Source organism: Bos taurus, chromosome X (assembly GCF_002263795.3).
Source record: "Bos taurus isolate L1 Dominette 01449 registration number 42190680 breed Hereford chromosome X, ARS-UCD2.0, whole genome shotgun sequence".
NCBI classification, from domain to species: Eukaryota; Metazoa; Chordata; class Mammalia; order Artiodactyla; family Bovidae; genus Bos; species Bos taurus.
In genome coordinates, this window is record NC_037357.1 from 65324017 (window position 1) to 65345257 (window position 21241).

Consider the following 21241-nt stretch of genomic DNA (forward strand, 5'->3'; position numbering starts at 1 on the left):
TGATGACAATCATAGTGCATAGCCTATAACATATGCCGATATACTTTCCTTTACTCTTACCTTAAGTCTTTTAAACAAAGTTGTACTCAGTTTTCATATCAAGGAAATGTGACTGAAATTCTTACTCTCCCTACCTTCTTCAAACAGATATCCTAAGAAAAAATTGGATGCTGTGCAGAAATTACACATTTGTCAGTTGATTACAAGCCAGATTGATGTCATCATTCTAGGTAAATACATGATTGGAGTAGCTTGCTAAAATTTCATTTGAAATGTCTAAATCAGCATATACTTTTAAAATCACTTTTGCATGTTGAGGGTAACATCTTTCCTGCATGACAGCAACTCAAGTTTTTCAAACATAACCATAAAATGATGATTAATTTAAATATAGTCAACAAAGTACAAACATAATAAAAAGAGAATCAGATGTCTCTAATCAGGCATAATATAAAGAGCTTAGGGTAAAACCTCCAACCACAGGCACTAAGAAACTTCAGGTTAATATGTTATTTATAATATCAAATAAAATTCAGGTAAATATTATTTTTAATACTAAAAGAATTTATCCAAAGTCAGTATAGATCTATTCTGACTGAGGGAAATGTGTATACAATATACCGCAATAGGGTGTTAAGTGAGCTAGTGTCCAATCTTTATATGTACATTAAATAAGCAAAAATTATTTTACCTTTATTTTCCCTTTGGAATTTTTTGATAGTTGGTCCAGTATCCTGGTCAACAATAAGGTCCTCTCTATTGTTGGGCATCATAACTATAAGTAAAAGATTTAAGTGAGTAATTCTCTTGCAAAATAGGCAAAAGAAAAGCAGAAAAGCATTGCATAAATAGCTATTTTACCCCAATAAATAACTAACAGGAATTTTATACACTTCTACTTATGAACCACTGAAAAGATTTTTGTTGGTATGATGATCGTGCAATTTAAAAATCAATAAGCTGCTCAATCATGGTTTTTAAAGTATAATTAATGCATAGTACATATATAATTTCTAACATATTTCTTTAAATCATTTAAAATATATCCTCTTTTAAAATTCATGTGCAAATTAGCTATTTACCTCTATAATCAATAATTCCAAAAATGCTTCTGAAATGAATTTTGCATTTAATCTTATGAGTTTAAAATAATTATGATTCATACAGATGGCTAACAAACACATGAAAAGATGCTCAACATCACTCATTATCAGAGAAATGCAAATCAAAACCACTATGAGGTACCATTTCACACCAGTCAGAATGGCTGCGATCCAAAAGTCTACAAATAATAAATGCTGGAGAGGGTGTGGAGAAAAGGGAACCCTCTTACACTGTTGGTGGGAATGCAAACTAGTACAGCCACTATGGAGAACAGTGTGGAGATTCCTTAAAAAACTGGAAATAGAACTGCCTTATGATCCAGCAACCCCACTGCTGGGCATACACACTGAGGAAACCAGAAGGGAAAGAGACACGTGTACCCCAATGTTCATCGCAGCACTGTTTATAATAGCCAAGACATGGAAGCAACCTAGATGTCCATCAGCAGATGAATGGATAAGAAAGCTGTGGTACATATACACAATGGAGTATTACTCAGCCATTAAAAAGAATACATTTGAATCAGTTCTAACGAGGTGGATGAAACTGGAGCCTATTATACAGAGTGAAGTAAGCCAGAAGGAAAAACATAAATACAGTATTCTAACGCATATATATGGAATTTAGAAAGATGGTAACAATAACCCTGTGTACGAGACAGCAAAAGAGACACTGATGTATAGAACAGTCTTATGGACTCTGTGGGAGAGGGAGAGGGTGGGAAGATTTGGGAGAATGACATTGTAACATGTAAAATATCATGTAAGAAACTAGTTGCCAGTCCAGGTTCGATCCACGATACTGGATGCTTGGGGCTAGTGCACTGGGACGACCCAGAGGGATGGTATGGGGAGGGAGGAGGGAGGAGGGTTCAGGATGGGGAACACATGTATACCTGTGGTGGATTCATTTTGATATTTGTCAAAACTAATACAATTATGTAAAGTTTAAAAATAAAATAAAATTAAAAAAAAAAACAAAAAACAAAAAAAAAATAAATAAATAAATAAATAAATAAAATAATTATGATTCAAATGTACCTTACAGACTTTTTGCAAATATATAGCAAAATTAATAGATATGATATAATTTTCTGGTCATTGTTGTAAGTACTTCACAAAACATTTATATTGAAAGAGGAAAATCATGACAATTTCAGTTTATCACTTAATATTCCTTATTTATACTTTATTAAAATATTATATAGCACCATCAATAAATATGGTCACTTTAAAACAAAAATCATCAAAACTTTTTATGCAGTTATAGACAATCTCATCATGCTTCAACATTTGCTGAATGCACATAAAGAGTATAATTGCTGTCAGTGTAATTAGAAATACTTTATGTTGTCAAGATTTTTTTTTATAATACTATACTGCTTTGACATATTTTATTTATAAACATAAGACATCCTTTAAAATATGTGTATGACAGTTCAGTTCAGTCACTCAGTCATGTCCAAGTTTTTGTGACCCCATGAATTGTAGAACACCAGGCCTCCCTGGCCATCACCAACTCCCGGAGTTCACTCAAACTCACGTAAATCGAGTCGGTGATGCCATCCAGGCATCTCATCTTCTGTCATCCCCTTTTTCTCCTGCCCCCAATCCCTCCCAGCATCAGAGTCTTTTCCAATGAGTCAGCTCTTTGCATGAGATGGTCAAAGTATTGGAGTTTCAGCTTTAGCATCATTCCCTCCAAAGAACACCAAGAGCTGATCTCCTTCAGAATGCACTGGTTGGATCTCCTTGCAGTCCAAGGGACTCCCAGGAGTCTTCTCCAACACCACAGTTCAAAGGCATCAATTCTTCGGTGCTCAGCTTTATTCACAGTCCAACTCTGACATCCATACATGACCACAGGAAAAATCATAACCTTGACAAGGCGGACCTTTGTTGACAAAGTAATGTCTCTGCTTTTCAATATGCTATCCAGGTTGGTCATAACTTTTCTTGCCAGGAGTAAGCATCTTTTAATTTCATGGCTGCAGTCACCATCTGCAGTGATTTTGGAGCCCAAAAAATAAAGTCTGACACTGTTTCCACTGTTTCCCTATCTATTTCCCATGAAGTGATGGGACCAGATATCATGATCTTTGTTTTCTGAATGTTGAGCATTAAGCCAACTTTTTCACTCTCCTCTTTCAATTTCATTAAGAGGCTTTTGAGTTCCTCTTCACTTTCTGCAATAAGGGTGGTGTCATCTGCATATGTGAGGTTACTGATATTTCTCCTGGCAATCCTGATTCCAGCTTTTGCTTCTTCCAGCCCAGCATGTCTCATGACGTACACTGCATATAAGTTAAATAAGCAGGGTGACAATATACAGCCTTTACGTACTCCTTTTACAATTTGGAACCAGTCTGTTGTTCCATGTCCAGTTCTAACTGTTGCTTCCCATCTGCATATAGGTTTCTCAAGAGGCAGGTCAGGTGGTCTGGTATTGCCATCTCTTTCAGAATGTTCCACAGTTTATTGTGCTTCACACAGTCAAAGGCTTTGGCATAGTCAATAAAGCAGAAATAGATGTTTTTCTGGAACTCTTGCTTTTTCCATGATGCAGCGGATGTTGGCAATTTGATCTCTGGTTCCTCTGCCTTTTCTAAAACCAGCTTGAACATATGGAAGTTCACAGTTCACGTATTGCTGAAGCCTGACTTGGAAAATTTTAAGCATTACTTTACTAGCGTGTGAGATTAGTGCAATTGTGCAGTAATTTGAGCATTCTTTGGCATTGCCCTTCTTTGGGATAGCAAGGAAAACTGACCTTTTCCAGTTCTGTGGCCACTGCTGAGTTTTCCAAATTTGCTGGCATATTGAGTGCAGCACTTTCACAGCATCATCTTTCAGGATTTTAAATAGCTCTCCTGGAATTCCATCACCTCCACTAGCTTTGTTTGTAGTGATGCTTTCTAAGGCCCACGTGACTTCACATTCCAGGGTGTCTGGCTCTAGATGAGTAATCACACCATAGTGAACATCTGGGTTGTGAAGCTCTTTTTTGTACAGTTTTTCTGTGTATTCTTGCCACCTCTTCTTAATATCTTCTGCTTCTGTTAGGTCCATACCATTTCTGTCCTTTATCGAGCCCATCTTTGCATGAAATGTTCCCTTGGTATCTCTAATTTTCTTTAAGAGATCTCTAGTCTTTCCCATTCTGATGTTTTCCTCTACTTCTTTGCATTGATCGCTGAGGAAGGCTTTCTTATCTCTTCTTGCTATTCTTTGGAACTCTGCATTCAGATGCTTATATCTTTCCTTTTCTCCTTTGCTTTTCATGTCTCTTCTTTTCACAGCTATTTGTAAGGCCTCCCCAAACAGCCATTTTGCTTTTTTGCATTTCTTTTCCATGAGGATGGTCTTGATCCCTGTCTCCTGTATAATGTCATGAATCTCAGTCCATAGTTCATCAGGCACTTTATCTATCAGATCTAGTCCTTTAAATCTATTTCTCACTACCACTGTATAATCATAAGGGATTTGATTTAGGTCATACCTGAATGGTCTATTGGTTTTCCCTACTGTCTTCAATGTAAGTCTGAATTTGGCAATAAGGATTTCATGTTCTGAGCCACAGTCAGCTCCCAGTCTTGTTTTTGCTGACTGTATAGAGCTTCTCCATCTTTGGCTATAAAGAATACAATCAATCTGATTTTGGTGTTGGCCATCTGGTGATGTCAATGTGTAGAGACTTCTCCTGTGTTATTGGAAGAAGGTGTTTGCTATGACCAGTGCCTTCTCTTGGCAAAACTCTATTAGCTTTTGCCCTGCTTCATTCTGTATTCCAAGGCCAAATTTGCCTGTTACTCCAGGTGTTTCTTGACTTCCTACTTTTGCATTCCAGTCCCGTATAATGAAAAGGACATCTTTAGGGATTTTAGTTCTAAAAGGTCTTGTAGGTCTTCATAGTACGTTCAACTTCAGCTTCTTCATCAGTAGTCGTTGGGGCATAGACTTGGATTACTCTGATATTTAATGGTTTGCCTTGGAAACAAACAGATCATTCTGTCTTTTTTTTTTTTTTTGTAGAAATATACTGGAACTTTATTTTTTTTTAATTTTATTTTATTCTTAAACTTTACATAATTGTATTACTTTTGCCAAATATCAAAATGAATCCACCACAGGTATACATGTGTTTCCCATCCTGAACCCTCCTCCCTCCTCCCTCCCCATACCATCCCTCTGGGTCGTCCCAGTGCACTAGCCCCAAGCATCCAGGATCGGGCATCGAACCTGGACCGGCATCTCATTTCATACATGATATTTTACATGTTTCAATGCCATTCTCCCAAATCTTCCCACCCTCTCCCTCTCCCACAGAGTCCATAAGACTGTTCTATACATCAGTGTCTATTTTGCTGTCTCGTACACAGGGTTATTGTTACCCTCTTTCTAAATTCCATATATATGCATTAGTATACTGTATTGGTGTTTTTCCTTCTGGCTTACTTCACTCTGTATGATAGGCTCCAGTTTCATCCACCTCATTAGGACTGATTCAAATGTTCTCTTTTTAATGGCTGAGTAATACTCCATTGTGTATATGTACCATTGCTTTCTTATCCATTCATCTGCTGATGGATATCTAGGTTGCTTCTATGTCGTGGCTATTATAAACAGTGCTGTGATGAACATTGGGGTACACGTGTCTCTTTCCCTTCTGGTTTCCTCAGTGTGTATGCCCAGCAGTGGGATTGCTGGATCATAAGGCAGTTCTATTTCCAGTTTTTTAAGGAATCTCCACACTGTTCTCCATAGTGGCTGTACTAGTTTTCATTCCCACCAACAGTGTAAGAGGGTTCCCTTTTCTCCACACCCTCTCCAGCATTTATTGCTTGTAGACTTTTGGATCTCAGCCATTCTGACTGGTGTGAAATGGTACCTCATAGTGGTTTTGATTTGCATTTCTCTGATAATGAGTGATGTTGAGCATCTTTTCATGTGTTTGTTAGCCATCTGTATGTCTTCTTTGGAGAAATGTCTATTTAGTTCTTTGGCCCATTTTTTGATTGGGTTATTTATTTTTCTGGAGTTGATCTGTAGGAGTTGCTTGTATATTTTTGAGATTAGTTGTTTGTCCGTTGCTTCATTTGCTATTATTTTCTCCCATTGTGAAGGCTGCCTTTTCACCTTGCTAATAGTTTCCTTTGTTGTGCAGAAGCTTTTAAGTTTAATTAGGTCCCATTTGTTTATTTTTGCTTTTATTTCCAATATTCTGGGAGATGGTCATAGAGGATCCTGCTGTGATGTATGTGGGAGAGTGTTTTGCCTATGTTCTCCTCTAGGAGTTTTATAGTTTCTGGTCTTACATTGAGATCTTTAATCCATTTTGAGTTTATTTTTGTGTATGGTATTAGAAAGTGTTCTAGTTTTGTTCTTTTACAAGTGGTTGACCAGTTTTCCCAGCACCAGACCCACCTCAAAACAGGGGACACATACAGACTGAAAGTGAAGGGCTGGAAAAAGATTTTCCATGCAAATAGGGACCAAAAGAAAGCAGGAGTAGCAATACTCATATCAGATAAAATAGATTTTAAAACAAAGGCTGTGAAGAGAGACAAAGGTGGTCACTACATAATGATCAAAGGATCAATCCAAGAAGAAGATATAACAATTATAAATATATATGCACCCAACACGGGAGCACCACAGTATGTAAGACAAATGCTAACAAGTATGAAAGCAGACATTAACAATAACACAATAATAGTGGGAGACTTTAATACCCCACTCACACCTATGGATAGATCAACTAAACAGAAAATTAGCAAGGAAACACAAACTTTAAATGATACAATAGACCAGTTAGACCTAATTGATATCTATAGGACATTTCATCCCAAAACCATGAATTTCACCTTTTTCTCAAGCGCACATGGAACCTTCTCCAGGACAGATCACATCCTGGGCCATAAAGCTAGCCTTGGTAAATTCAAAAAAATAGAAATCATTCCAAGCATCTTTTCTGACCACAATGCAGTAAGATTAGATCTCAACTACAGGAGAAAAACTATTAAAAATTCCAACATATGGAGGCTGAACAACACCCTGCTGAATAACCAACATATCACAGAAGAAATCAAGAAAGAAATCAAAATTTGCATAGAAACGAATGAAAATGAAAACACAACAACCCAAAACCTGTGGGACACGATAAAAGCAGTCCTAAGGGGAAAGTTCATAGCAGTACAGGCATACCTCAAGAAACAAGAAAAAAGTCAAATAACCTAACTCTACACCTAAAGCAACTAGAAAAGGAAGAAATGAAGAACCCCAGGGTTAGTAGAAGGAAAGAAATCTTAAAAATTAGGGCAGAAATAAATGCAAAAGAAACAAAAGAGACCATAGCAAAAATCAACAAAGCCAAAAGCTGGTTCTTTGAAAGGATAAATAAAATTAAACCATTAGCCAGACTCATCAAGAAACAAAGGGAGAAAAATCAAATCAATAAAATTAGAGATGAAAATGGAGAGATCACAACAGACAACACAGAAATACAAAGGATCATAAGAGACTACTATCAACAATTATATGCCAATAAAATGGACAACGTGGAAGAAATGGACAAATTCTTAGAAAAGTACAACTTTCCAAAACTGGACCAGGAAGAAATAGAAAATCTTAACAGACCCATCACAGGCACGGAAATTGAAACTGTAATCAAAAATCTTCCAGCAAACAAAAGCCCAGGTCCAGACGGCTTCACAGCTGAATTCTACCAAAAATTTAGAGAAGAGCTAACACCTATCCTGCTCAAACTCTTCCAGAAAATTGCAGAGGAAGGTAAACTTCCAAACTCATTCTATGAGGCCACCATCACCCTAATACCAAAACCTGACAAAGATCCCACAAAAAAAGAAAACTACAGGCCAATATCACTGATGAACATAGATGCAAAAATCCTTATCAAAATTCTAGCAATCAGAATCCAACAACACATTAAAAAGATCATACACAATGACCAAGTGGGCTTTATCCCAGGGATGCAAGGATTCTTCAGTATCCACAAATCAATCAATGTAATACACCACATTAACAAATTGAAAAATAAAAGCCATATGATTATCTCAATAGATGCAGAGAAAGCCTGTGACAAAATTCAACACCCATTTATGATAAAAACTCTCCAGAAAGCAGGAATAGAAGGAACATACCTCAGCATAATAAAAGCTATATATGACAAACCCACAGCAAACATTATCCTCAATGGTGAAAAATTGAAAGCATTTCCTCCAAAGTCAGGAACAAGACAAGGGTGCCCACTTTCACCATTACAATTCAACATAGTTTTGGAAGTTTTGGCCACAGCAATCAGAACAGAAAAAGAAATAAAAGGAATCCAAATTGGAAAAGAAGAAGTAAAACTCTCACTATTTGCAGATGACATGATCCTCTACATAGAAAACCCTAAAGACTCCACTAGAAAATTACTAGAACTAATCAATGACTAAAGTAAAGTTGCAGCATATAAAATCAACACACAGAAATCCCTTGCATTCCTATACACTAATAATGAGAAAACAGAAAGAGAAATTAAGGAAACAATTCCATTCACCATTGCAACGGAAAGAATAAAATATTTAGGAATATATCTACCTAGAGAAACTAAAGACCTATATATAGAAAACTATAAAACACTGGTGAAAGAAATCAAAGAGGACACTAATAGATGGAGAAATATACCATGTTCATGGATTGGAAGAATCAATATAGTGAAAATGAGTATATTACCCAAAGCAATTTATGGATTCAATGCAGTTCCTATCAAGCTACCAACAGTATTCTTCACAGAGCTAGAACAAATAATTTCACAATTTGTATGGAATGACAAAAAAACCTTGAATAGCCAAAGCGATCTTGAGAAAGAAGAATGGAACTGGAGGAATCAACCTACCTGACTTCAGGCTCTATTACAAAGCCACAGTTATCAAGACAGTATGGTACTGGCACAAAGACAGAAATATTGATCAATGGGACAAAATAGAAAGCCCAGAGATAAATCCACGCACATATGGACACCTTATCTTTGACAAAGGAGGCAAGAATATACAATGGATTAAAGACATTCTGTCATTTTTGAGACTGCACCCAAGTACTGCATTTCAGACTCTTTTGTTGACTATGATGGCTACTCCATTTCTTCTAAGGGATTCCTGCCCACAGTAGTAGATATAATGTTCATCTGAGTTAAATTTACCCATTCCAGTCCATTTTAGTTCACTGATTCCTAGAATGTCATCATTCACTCTTTCCATCTCCTGTTTTACCACTTCCAATTTTCATAGATTCATGGACCTGACATTCCAGGTTCCAATGCAATATTGCTCTTTACAGCATTGTACCTTGCTTCTATTACCAGCCACACACACAACTGGGTATTGTTTTTGCCTTGGCTCCATCCCTTCATTCTTTCTGGAATTATTTCTCCACTGATCTCCAGTAGCATATTGGGCACCTACTGACCTGGGGAGTTCCTCTTTCAGTATCCTATCATTTTGCTTTTTCATACTGTTCATGGGGTTCTCAAGGCAAGCATACTGAAGTGGTTTGCCATTGCCTTCTCCAGTGGACCACATTCTGTCAGACCTCTCCACCATGACCCATCCATCTTGGTTGGCCCCACCAGGCATGGTACTCTAATATTTCCCTATGTGCTCTGCTTATAACCAGTACTCTAAATAATTCTCTCTCTCCTTTTCCTCTCCACCCCCTCCCTCATCAATACAAAGATTATTCTAATAGAGGAATATGTGTTTCTTGATTGCTTAATGGTCATTTGGCTATATCCTAAGACTCCCTTTAATCAGTTGCACACAATATTGTAACAAGTAAATTAGGCTTTATCCACAGAAGAGAGTTAAGCTAGAAAACCTCTGTCACTTCTTCCAGGAATTAAATTTACTCCAGTATGGATATTAGCTAAAAGTTCTAATTCAGTGGTTCTTAACTCTGGCTGCACATTAGAATATTCTGAGGATATATTGAAAAGCAAAACAGAACGCTGCTGTTAGGCTCTATACTACACCAGGTACATGAGACTGAGCGTGTGGCCTGGGCATCCATATTTGTAAACCTTCCATAGGCGATCATAATGGGGAGACAGTTTTGTGAGTCACTGAGATCACTACAAAGCTAAATAGCTACAAAGAATACATAAAATTGAGAAGCTAAATGAGACTTGGATGAATTTCCACAAGAGTGAAATCATCTTTATCCTTTCCCAGAACAAATCCAGAATGTAAAACCTTCCCTAATCCCTCAAATTCCTTTCTTCCCCCACAAAAACATTATTTTGGACAGACTTGAGATGATCATTATTATGAATTGTAAAAATTTAGAATTTACATGAAATAAATATTCCTATAATAAGATTAAAAGAAGAGCAGAAATTATTTTCCCTAGAGGAAATGGATACCTACAAAATTGGACTTGTGTAGGTATAGAAGATTAACAAAGATTTTACTTAGCTCACCTGACTCATAATTATCATATATTATATGAAAATTAGTTATAGCTGAATGCAGTGGGTAACATCTGTATGCCTGAGTAGGATCAGACAGCAGTTGATAAGCAATCAAGGTAAAGCCACAGAGAAAAAAAATAATGTTTATCCATCACATTTCCTTAGTGCTTTAAATTTCTGAAGTATTTTCCCACATATTATTTCATTAGACCTCACAAAACTCCAGTGCAATAGGCAGAGCATTAATCATATCTATGCATGTGTGTGGGTTCCAGGTCACTTGAGTCGTGTCTGACTCTGCAATGCCATGGACTGTAGCCTGCCAGGCTCCTCTATCCATGGGATTCTCCAGGCAAGAATACTGGAGCGGGTTGCTATGCCCTCCTCCAGGGGATATTCCTGACCCAGGTATCAAACACACATCTCTATGTCTCTTGAATCATCAGGCAGGTTCTTTACTACCTAGAAGCCCAATCATATTCATATGTTAGGTAAAGATACTCATGGTGGTTAAGTGACATACCCAAGATGTCATAGCTAATTAGTGCCACACTGTGGCTAGATTAGAGTCTCCAGTATACCAGATCACTGAAAATAATATTATACTATTTATGGAACAATGTCCTAGGTGTAAGACTTCTGAAACAATAAAAAAATGTGTGAAAAATCATGCCAAATATTAGATCAAATATTTTTTTATCTAAATTATTGTTGCTGTTGTTCAGTTACTAAGTCGTGTCTGACTCTTTGTGACCCCATGGACTACAGCACATCAGGTTTCCTGGTCCTTCACTATCTCCCAAAGTTTGCTGAAACTCATGTCCATTGAGTCAGTGATGCCATACAACCATCTCATCCTCTGTTAACATTAAAATTGTTGAGATTATTGCAAATCATATATTGATTCACTTTTTAATCACTCTTACATAATCAACTGCACAAAATATATTTTATCATCCATTATTCAAAGGGTGCTGTGAATATAGCAAGTGATTTGTGTCACACTAGCTGCTAAATACCAACATATTGAATTAACCTATATTCTATAAAACTCCCATCAAATTGTTCCCATCAGATCCAGTGATACATTATTTAAGACTCTTCTGGAGAACAAACTACTAACATTTTTGTTGTTGTTGTTCATATGACTTTTCCAATAACAATTCACCATTTTAAAAAACCATTTAAATCAAGGAGGCATCAGCTCCCCCAGATTTTTCCCCCTTCACTATTGCCTAATGAAGAATTTCCTGAAAGATTATCTTTCAGTTCCTTGCTTCAGGTGAGATACTCACCTATTCTCTCTGAATGGTGATCCATCTGAGAGGGAGAGCTGGACACGCTGCTGCTGGGGTGGGAGGAGGTCTGGCTCCCAGGGCGATGACTCTCTTCTGGAGAGGGAGCAGGAGAAGGACTCTGTGGAATCCGTTCCTTATATAAAAGGAAATACAAAAGGAAATGTCATCTCGCACCGAGTTTTTGATGTTGGTGGAATCCATAACGTTAGAAATGTTGACCTCTCATCTTTAAACTGAGTATATACCTGATTTTAAAATACCTGATCATAAACATGTATCTTTAAACAAAACCATATTTTTTGATATTGGGAAATTAATGGGATATTGTGAGGTTTAAATAAAATAAGAAAGTGAAAGGCCTCAGTGCTATGCCAGATACATGGTAGAACTCAAGAAAGGTTAACTTGCACTTCCTTTCCTAGGAAATTCACCAATCGAATTTATGAGGTGAAGTGATTATTATTAGTGAAGGTTTGTTATTATAAGCTTCTACAATGATATAACGTTCAAGCCATAACTTGGAGAGTGAGCCTACTACCTGAGTAAGAAGATCTCCCAAAGGTAAACACTTGGAACATTGGAATAAAACTCAAAAACAGTGGGAGGACCTGGTACATGTTGTGTCTTTCTGCACTGAAAACATTATGGCAATAATATATGTGTAATCTATCACACCTTAGGAATTTATTTTTAATGTTGGCAACAAAACGGTTTGATGGTCACAAGACACAATGATGGGTGTTTGAAACCAACACTAAGACCTATTATCAATTTGTTCAGTACAGTCGCTCAGTCATGTCTGACTCTTTGCGACCCCATAGACTGCAGCCCACCAAGTTCCATGGAGTTCCATCACCAACTCCCAGGGCTTACTCAAACTCATGTCCATATAGTGGGTGATGCCATCCAACCATCTTATCTTCTGTAGTCCCCTTCTCCTCCTACCTTCAATCTTTTCCAGCATCAGAGTCTTTTCCAATAAGTCAGTTCTTCACATCAGGTATCCAAAGTATTGAAGTTTCAGCTTTAGCTTCAATCTTTTCAATGAATATTCAGGACTGATTTCCTTTAGGATGGACTGGTTTTATCTCCTTGCAGTCCAAGTGACTCTCAAGAGTCTTCTCCAGCACCACAGTTCAAAAGCATCAATTCTTTAGTGCTCAGCATTCTTTAATTCAACTCTTAACCCCATACATGACTACTGGAAAAATCATAGTTTTGACTAGATGGACCTTTGTTGGCCAAGTAACGAATGTCTCTACTTTTTTAATATGCTGTCTAGGTTGGTCATAGCTTTTCTTCCAAGGAGCAAGTGTCTTTTAATTTCATGGCTGCAGTCACCATCTGCAGTGATTTGGGAACTGAAATGATTTTCATCAAATTTATAATTTAAAATTATAAAAATTAAACAATACTAAAAGGATGTTCGTTAGTATTGTTTAAATTTTTATAGTTTAAAATTACGAATTTGATAAAAATCAGTTCAGTTCAGTCACTCCCTCATGTATGACTCCTTGCAAGTCCATGGACTGCAGTACACCAGGCTTCCCTATCCATTACCAATTCCCGGAGCTTACTAACACTCATCCATTGAGTTGGTGATACCATACAACCATCTCATCCTCTGTTGTCCCTTCTCCTCCTGCTTTCAGTCTTTCCCAGCATCAGAGTCTTTTCTAATGAGTCAGTTTTTTGCATCAGGTGGCCAAAATATTTCAGCTTCGGCTTCAACATCAGTCCTTCCAATGAATATTCAGGACTGATTTCCTTTAGGATCAGCTGGTTTGATCTCCTTGCAGTTCGAGGGACTCTCAAGAGTCTTCTCCAACACCACAGCTCAAAAGCATCAGTTCTTCAGTGCTCAGCATTCTTGATGGTCCAACTCTCATATCCATACATGACTACTGGAAAAGCCATAGGCTTGACTAGATGGACCATTGTCAGCAAAGTAATGTCTCTGGTTTTTAACATGCTATCTAGGTTTATCATAGTTTTTCTTCCAAGGATCAGTTCAGTTCAATTCAGTCATTCAGACTTGTCCAACTCTTTGTGACCCCATGGACTGCAGCATGCAAGACCTCCCTGTCCATCACCAACTCCTGGAGTTTTTTCAAACTCATGTCCATTGAGTCAGTGATGCTACCCAACCATCTCATCCTCTGTCATCCCCTTCTCCTCTTGCCTCAATTTTTCCCAGCATCAGGGTCTTTTCAAATGAGTCAGCTCTTTGCCTCAGAAGGCCAAAGTATTGGAGTTTTAGCTTCAACATCAGTCCTTCCAATGAATATTCAGGACTGATTTCCTTTAGGATGGACTGGTTTTATCTCCTTGCAGTCCAAGGGACTCTAAAGAGTCTTCTCCAACACCACAGTTCAAAAGCATCAATTCTTCGTCACTCAGCTTTCTTTATAGTCCAACTCTAACATCCATACATGACTGCTGGAAAAAAAAAAAAAAAACATAGCCTTGACTAGATGGATCTTTGATGGCTAAGTAATATCTCTGCTTTTTAATATGTTGTCTAGGTTGGTCATAATTTTTATTCTAAGGAGTAAGCATCTTTTTATTTCATGGCTGCAGTGATATTGGAGGCCCCCTCCCCCCCCCCAAAAAAAAAAAAAAAGTCTGACACTGTTTCCACTGTTTTTCCATCTATTTGCCATGAAGTGATGGGACTGGATGCCATGATCTTTGTTTTCTGAATGTTGAGCTTTAAGCCAACTTTTTCACTCTCCTCTTTCACTTTCATCAAGAGGCTTTTTAGTTCCTCTTCACTTTCTGCCATAAGGGTGGTATCATCTGCAAAACTGAGGTTATTGATATTTTTCTCAGCAATCTTGATTCCAACTTGTGCTTTTTCCAGCCCAGGGTTTCTCATGATGTACTCTGCATATAAGTTAAATAAGCACGGTGACAATATACAGCCCTGATGTACTCCTTTTCCTATTTGGAACCAGTCTGTTGTTCCATGTCTAGTTCTAACTGTTGCTTATTGACCTGCATACAGATTTCTCAAGAGGCAGGTCAGGTGGTCTGGTAACCCCGTGTCTTTCAGAATTTTCCACAGTTTATTGTGATCTACAAGTCAAAGGCTTTGGCATAGTCAATAAAGCAGAATTAGATGTTTTTCTGGAACTCTTTTGCTATTCTGATGACCCAGTGGATGTTGGCAGTTTTATCTCTTGTTCCTCTGCCTTTTCTAAAACCAGCTTGAACATATGGTAGCAAATTTGGAAAACTCAGCACTGGCCACAGGACTGGAAAAAGTCAGTTTTCATTCCAACCCCTAAGAAAAGCAATGCCAAAGAATGCTCAAACTGCTGCACAATTTCACTCATCTCACACTCTAGTAAAGTAATGCTCAAAATTCTCCAAGCCAGGCTTCAACAATACATGAACTGTGAACTTCCAAGGAGCAAGCGTCATTTAATTTCATGGACTCAGTCACCATCTGCAGTCTAGCCCAAGAAAATAAAGTCTGTCACTGTGTCCATTGTTTCTCCAACTATTTGCCATGACATGATGGGACTGTATGCCATGATCTTAGTTTTCTGAATGTTAAGTTTTAAGCCTCCTTTTTCACTCTCCTCTTTCACTTTCATCAATAGGCTCTTTAGTTGCTCTTCGCTTTCAGCCATAAGGGTGCTGTCATCTCCATATTTGAGGTTATTGATATTTCTCCAGGTGCTCGTGATTCCAACTTATTTTTCATCCAGCTCAGCATTTTGCATGATGTACACTGCATATAAGTTAAGTAAACAAGGTGACAATATACAGCTTTGATGTACTTCTTTCTCAACTTGGAACCAGTCCATTTTTCCATGTCCTGTTCTAACTGTTGCTTCCTGACCTGAATACAGATTTCCCAGGAGGTAGGTAAGGTGGTCTGGTATTCCCATCCTTTTAAGAATTTGTCATAGTTTGTTGTGATCAGCACAGTCAAAGACTTTAGCATAGTCAATGAAACAGAAGTAGATGGCTTTTATTTTTCTTTCTTTCTGTAATTCTCTTGCTTTTTCTATGATGCAATGGATGTTAATAACTTGATCTCTGGTTCTTCTGTCTTTTCTAAATGCAGCCTGAACATCCCAAAGATCTCAGATCACATACTTTTGAAGCCTAGCTGGGAGAATGTTGAGCATTACTTTGCTAGCATGTAAGAATAGTGCAATTGTGTGGTGGTTTGAATATTCTTTGGCATTTTCTTTCTTTGAGGTTGGAATGAAAACTGACCTTTTCCAGTCCTGTGGCTGTAAAATTATTGATAAAAATAAAATAAAATGTTTATTTTATATAGCTCTACAGTAACTGTTATGGTTCTCAGGATTTTTATCATAATTAATATTGCTATAAAGCTCTGAAGTTATTCACTATGTTTATGAATCACAAACTGATGAATAAATTTGACATTTAGTTAATTTGATCAATTAAAAATACATTATTGTTTATCCATATATGCAATAAATGTGACTGAATAATAGGCATTCTGGGACAGAGAATATTTATTTTATTATATAACTCATTCATAATGAATTTCTTAAAGTTCTGTATATTTATATGCAATTACAACATCAGTATTCTAATCACCATAAGATTAAAAATCAGTTTGTCAAATATGTGTTTATATATTTTCACATTGATTTTGCATGAAAAGCCCCAAACTGATAAATTCTTCAAAGAAAAACTGTTTGCTTAATCCAAAGTTAATAATATGAGAGTTAAAGTCTATTATTTCATTAGTAGATGTTAAGATTTTCCAAAGTTTATCATTATGGCAGACAGAATAATATCATTAGCTCAGCAAAAAATGTTTAGTCCACGTCCTAATAGTTGAACTTGTGAATATGTTATCTTATATGGCAAAATGGACTTTTCAGATGTGACTGAGAACCTGGAGATAGAGCTATTACATGGCTTAACTTGAGGGTAGAAAGGAAAGTCAGAGGAAGATATGATTATTGAAGAATGGTCAGAGAGATAACCTGGAAAAGGGAAGGAAACTGATACTATCCTGGAAGCTTACAGAAAGAAATTCAGCCCTGTGATTTTAGCTCAGTGATACCCATGTCAGACATCTGACCTACAGAACTGCAAGCTAATAAACTTGCATCATTTAAAGCTATTAAATATATCATACCTTGTTCCAAAAGTAATAAGGAACTAATACAGTCATCTGTGTAGTATGTTCATTTTTTATTGATGTATAATGTTATTTAGTATTCAGTAAACATCTGATAAATTTAATGAAATGAATAGTGGACTTTGAGTATATTAGCTGCAGTATCATATAGTTATTAAATACTATTAATTGTAAATATATTACCTCTGAAAGGCTTTATAACTTTTGTTATGCTTCAAACACAATATTTTATGACAGAGAAATATACATGCATTTATATTTAGTATACAGTTAAATATACAGTTGTAATACTCTATATACAGGAAAAGATAAAAAGATACATATAAACAAAGCAGAAGATAATATTTTTTTTCCAAATAATTATATATGTTGTTTAGAGGGATAGTATGGGCATGGATAGCAAATTATATATGGCTTTTATAATACATTTTTAAATTTTTTGAAAAGTTCATCAGTTGTGAAATTCAACCTAAAGTGCAGTGATTAAAATTATAATCCCTAAATAGCATATGTACACACACACCAATGAAAGGAATTTCATATATGAGGTCAAAATTATTTTCTTACTTTTCACTGTTGTGTAGTCTCAATGATTCTATGCTAAAATATGTATATAAATTGTGGAACAGTCTTTGAATTCTAACATTGGTTATTTGCTGAAAAATATTTAATTTAATGAACTACTTTTATCTTTAATGGACTGGTAAGTGAATGGATAGGGACAAAAGTACAGCAGTTATTGAGCAAAAATAAAACTGAACAAACAAAATCACTGTGTAGTGGTAAACAATAATCATACATAGCAATATATCCTGCCATAATAAAAATGGAAAATTTGGGAATGAATTATAAAGTTGATGGTTTAGAAAAAAAGAGAATACAAGTGATGTGACCTTGCCCATTCTGCTTAAAAAATGAATGGTCATTCTGAATTTTTTTTTAATTGAAAGAATATCTACACAAATAGAAAATGCTATAAATAATGAGGAAAATTTACAATGCTATAAAGAGGAATCCTCCAAAATGTTTTAAAAGTACATATGATCAAATACTATGAACTCAAATACTTTACTTTTAAATTCATCTTTTGCCATTGTCAATAGCACATCAGGTGGATATTATTTCAAATAACTTTGAAAACATGATTTAGAGTTACAATAACATTTTGCATAAAACCACAGTTCATATTTAAGATTTGTAGCCTGCACTTACCAAATTCAATCAAAATTCAATTCATTGTTATTGTTTCCTAAGGCATCACAGAGGTCACATTTTTTTTTCACCATATAAACATTAGATGAGTCCAATACCTTACACTGATTAAGAATTAGGTGGGTTTTTAAAATACCTGTATGGAACTGGAAACGTTAATTTCTTCTAAAATAATCAATAGTTATATAACTAATTTCTACTTTGCAAGTAAACAGATCCATTTTTAAGGCCTGTAATCAGTATGCATCTATTTAGCTACTTAACTGCAATGTGCTTCGGGCCATTAGGTGGTTACTGTTGTGTCTCAGCCTAGTTAAATTTTCACAGCAAGTTAATCTGTTTTATTACAAATGAGAAGACAAGGATAATGTCTTCACCACTTACCAAATACAGGGTTAACAGTATTTGCAACAAATCAGTAAGGACATTAAAAAGGAAAATTGAAAATCTAAAACCCAAATCATTTTATTCATTCATGACTTAATTTTATTTGGCATTTATGACTTTTACAACCCTGTTACTTTTCATTTATTTCATTCAAGCCCCTTCAAAACAGCTGTAGCTCTTCTAAATCACTGCAGAAATCTTCTCCAGATTCAGTCACTGTAGCAGAGAAGGGAGATTTCCAAAACTGATACATACTTACCCAATGAAATCCCGAATTTCCCTTGCAATTAGTAAAATTATCTTCAGTAATAACTCAAATTTCTAGCATATAGTTATATAGTTCAAGGCTTATGCTGAAGAAGAAACAGACATTATAGAAAATACTTCTAATTAGTACATGTTATTACTTCCTCTTCTATCATACTGTTTTCATTTTTAGCAGGTACATATGGTCAAAGGACATTTACCTCATATTAAAAGATTTAAGAGTACATTTGAACCTTGAATAAAGAGCAGGGTCAAAGCTAAGGAAAATTAGCTTTATATGGTTTAACACAATCAATAGAGTATAGAACTTAGTTTATTGGCACTAAGGTATCAACTCTACCCTTTTTAATGGAGATCTTTTATTTCATCTCAATGTATTTCTTTACATACCTAGATATGGCAAAACACAGAACTTGTAATGTACTAATGCATGCATATTATACATGTGTTCACATTTATGTATATGTGTGTATAGTTGACTTTTAAGAACACCTATCTCATTGTGTTGTATCTATGATATTCTCTTATATTGATTCTTCTTAAGCATTTGGTGGGGTTATGTAATATATAATTTGTCTTTTTTTATTTAATTGCAATTCAACTCTCACTGTAATTAATCTCCCAAATGTTAATCTCTTAATAAGTTCCTAAAGGATTTAATGGCATTTCGCTGCTGAGGAGTGGCTTTTGGAAGTTTAACTGATACTAGATATTTTATTCATGCATTTGTCGAGATATTTTGCATTTAACTGATGTGTTCCTTCTGTACTGTCACCAGAGTGCTAAAGAAATAGAATAGATTGTAATCTGACAAATTTAAATAATAAAATCAGGAACAAGACTATATGTTTGTTCATTGATTTTGTTAACTTGGTTTACCACTAGTACTGAGAAAGAATTACATGCTTTGTTTTATCTTTGAATATTATTGGATGCATGACACTTTATGAATTTTTATGAATCAGTTTAAGAATTAATATATGTTCCACAATCATCAATTTACAATTGCATTTAGGTTAATGCAGATGGATATGGCAAGTTTTCATTAATTTTCATATGAGAGAGTCCAAAATCATAAGCATACCCTATCTGTGACCTATGTGATAGCTGGACAAAGTACCCTCTCACCTCTTCAATGAGATCAACTTATCCTGGAAGAGGCTGACAGCTTAAAGGGAATCAGCTATAATATCTGTTCATAGGATGCAAATGCCCTCAAGTGGGAGAAGGAATAGTTCAGTGGAAATATGTATGGCTTGCAAATTATGTTGTAGGCCTGGGCCTCTGCCACCCACCCAAATACATACACACATACACAGCAAACAGCCCTCAATTCTCACACAATGCATCTTCATCACATGTTCTAAAATATAAAGTAAATAAATAATAAAATAAAATAAAATATAGTAATAGTTTTTCCTTTCCACAGAGCACTTAGAATAAGATTCACCTAGTGATTTTTTTCAGTGAATTTGAATTATCACAAAAAGTGCTCTCTGTGTTGACTAATTTTAATGCCAGATGTTCACATGCTAATGCCATTGCCCTGTGACCATTTCCAATCAACTCATTAATTGCCAGCTGCTCAGGCAACCAAAAAACACAACTCATCAGATGGTATTGGTAAACGGCCAAATAACAGCTTCCTACTCAAATTTCTTAAATTTGTTATCAGAGAAAACGACGATGAACTTTCCCACAAATATAGAAAAAATGTACTATGAGATATTTAAATGTAAGAAAATATGTGTTCATATCAGTCAGGTATTTTACCTATTCTGCTCTCAGGATTTTGCCACATTGTGTAATATAACAGAAAGATAAGTCTTAAAAATCTAATGATCATAATACAATTTCTAATTAATGTTATAGCTCTATTAATTATTAGCTACAAATGCTAATAGCTGAGCCAACAGTTAAGAGATCTGAGTCAGACCTAAGGACTCTGTGCCCAGGCACAATAATAGTCTCAATCTATTTTTGACCAAAAAACAGAAATAACAACAAAACTAAAACTAAAAAAAAAAAATATATATTTCACAACTTACAGTGTTTTTGTTTTTTTTTTTTGGTCAGTTTTGGAATTAACGTCTATATCATTAATGATCATTATTTTAAAAACACTCCCCAATGTTTAATATCCAATGAATCATTAGTTTGCATTCATTTATGCAACAAACATTTATGGAGTGTATAATGTACCCATTGAAAATGACAGAAAATCCTACAGGTGCCTTCATATTGTGTTTATAAATGCACAGTTCAGACTACAGACTAAATAATCCACATAGAAACATTCAAATAGTTGGGGCAAATAGAAGGGGAAACAACAGAAATAGTGAGAGACTATTAAGGGGGGCTCCAA

The 21241-nt window shown here is 35.7% G+C and overlaps 1 protein-coding gene across 1 annotated transcript in view; it reads right to left on the reverse strand.

Moving 5' to 3' along the window:
• Positions 1-21241, reverse strand: part of DACH2 (dachshund family transcription factor 2) — a 311949-nt gene that overhangs the window by 141982 nt on the left and 148726 nt on the right. The window contains exons 4-5 of the mRNA XM_059883831.1: positions 11868-12003; positions 692-775 (exon numbers count right to left, since the gene is read on the reverse strand). Coding sequence (XP_059739814.1) covers positions 692-775; positions 11868-12003 — 220 coding nt within the window. The remainder of the gene's footprint in view (positions 1-691; positions 776-11867; positions 12004-21241) is intronic.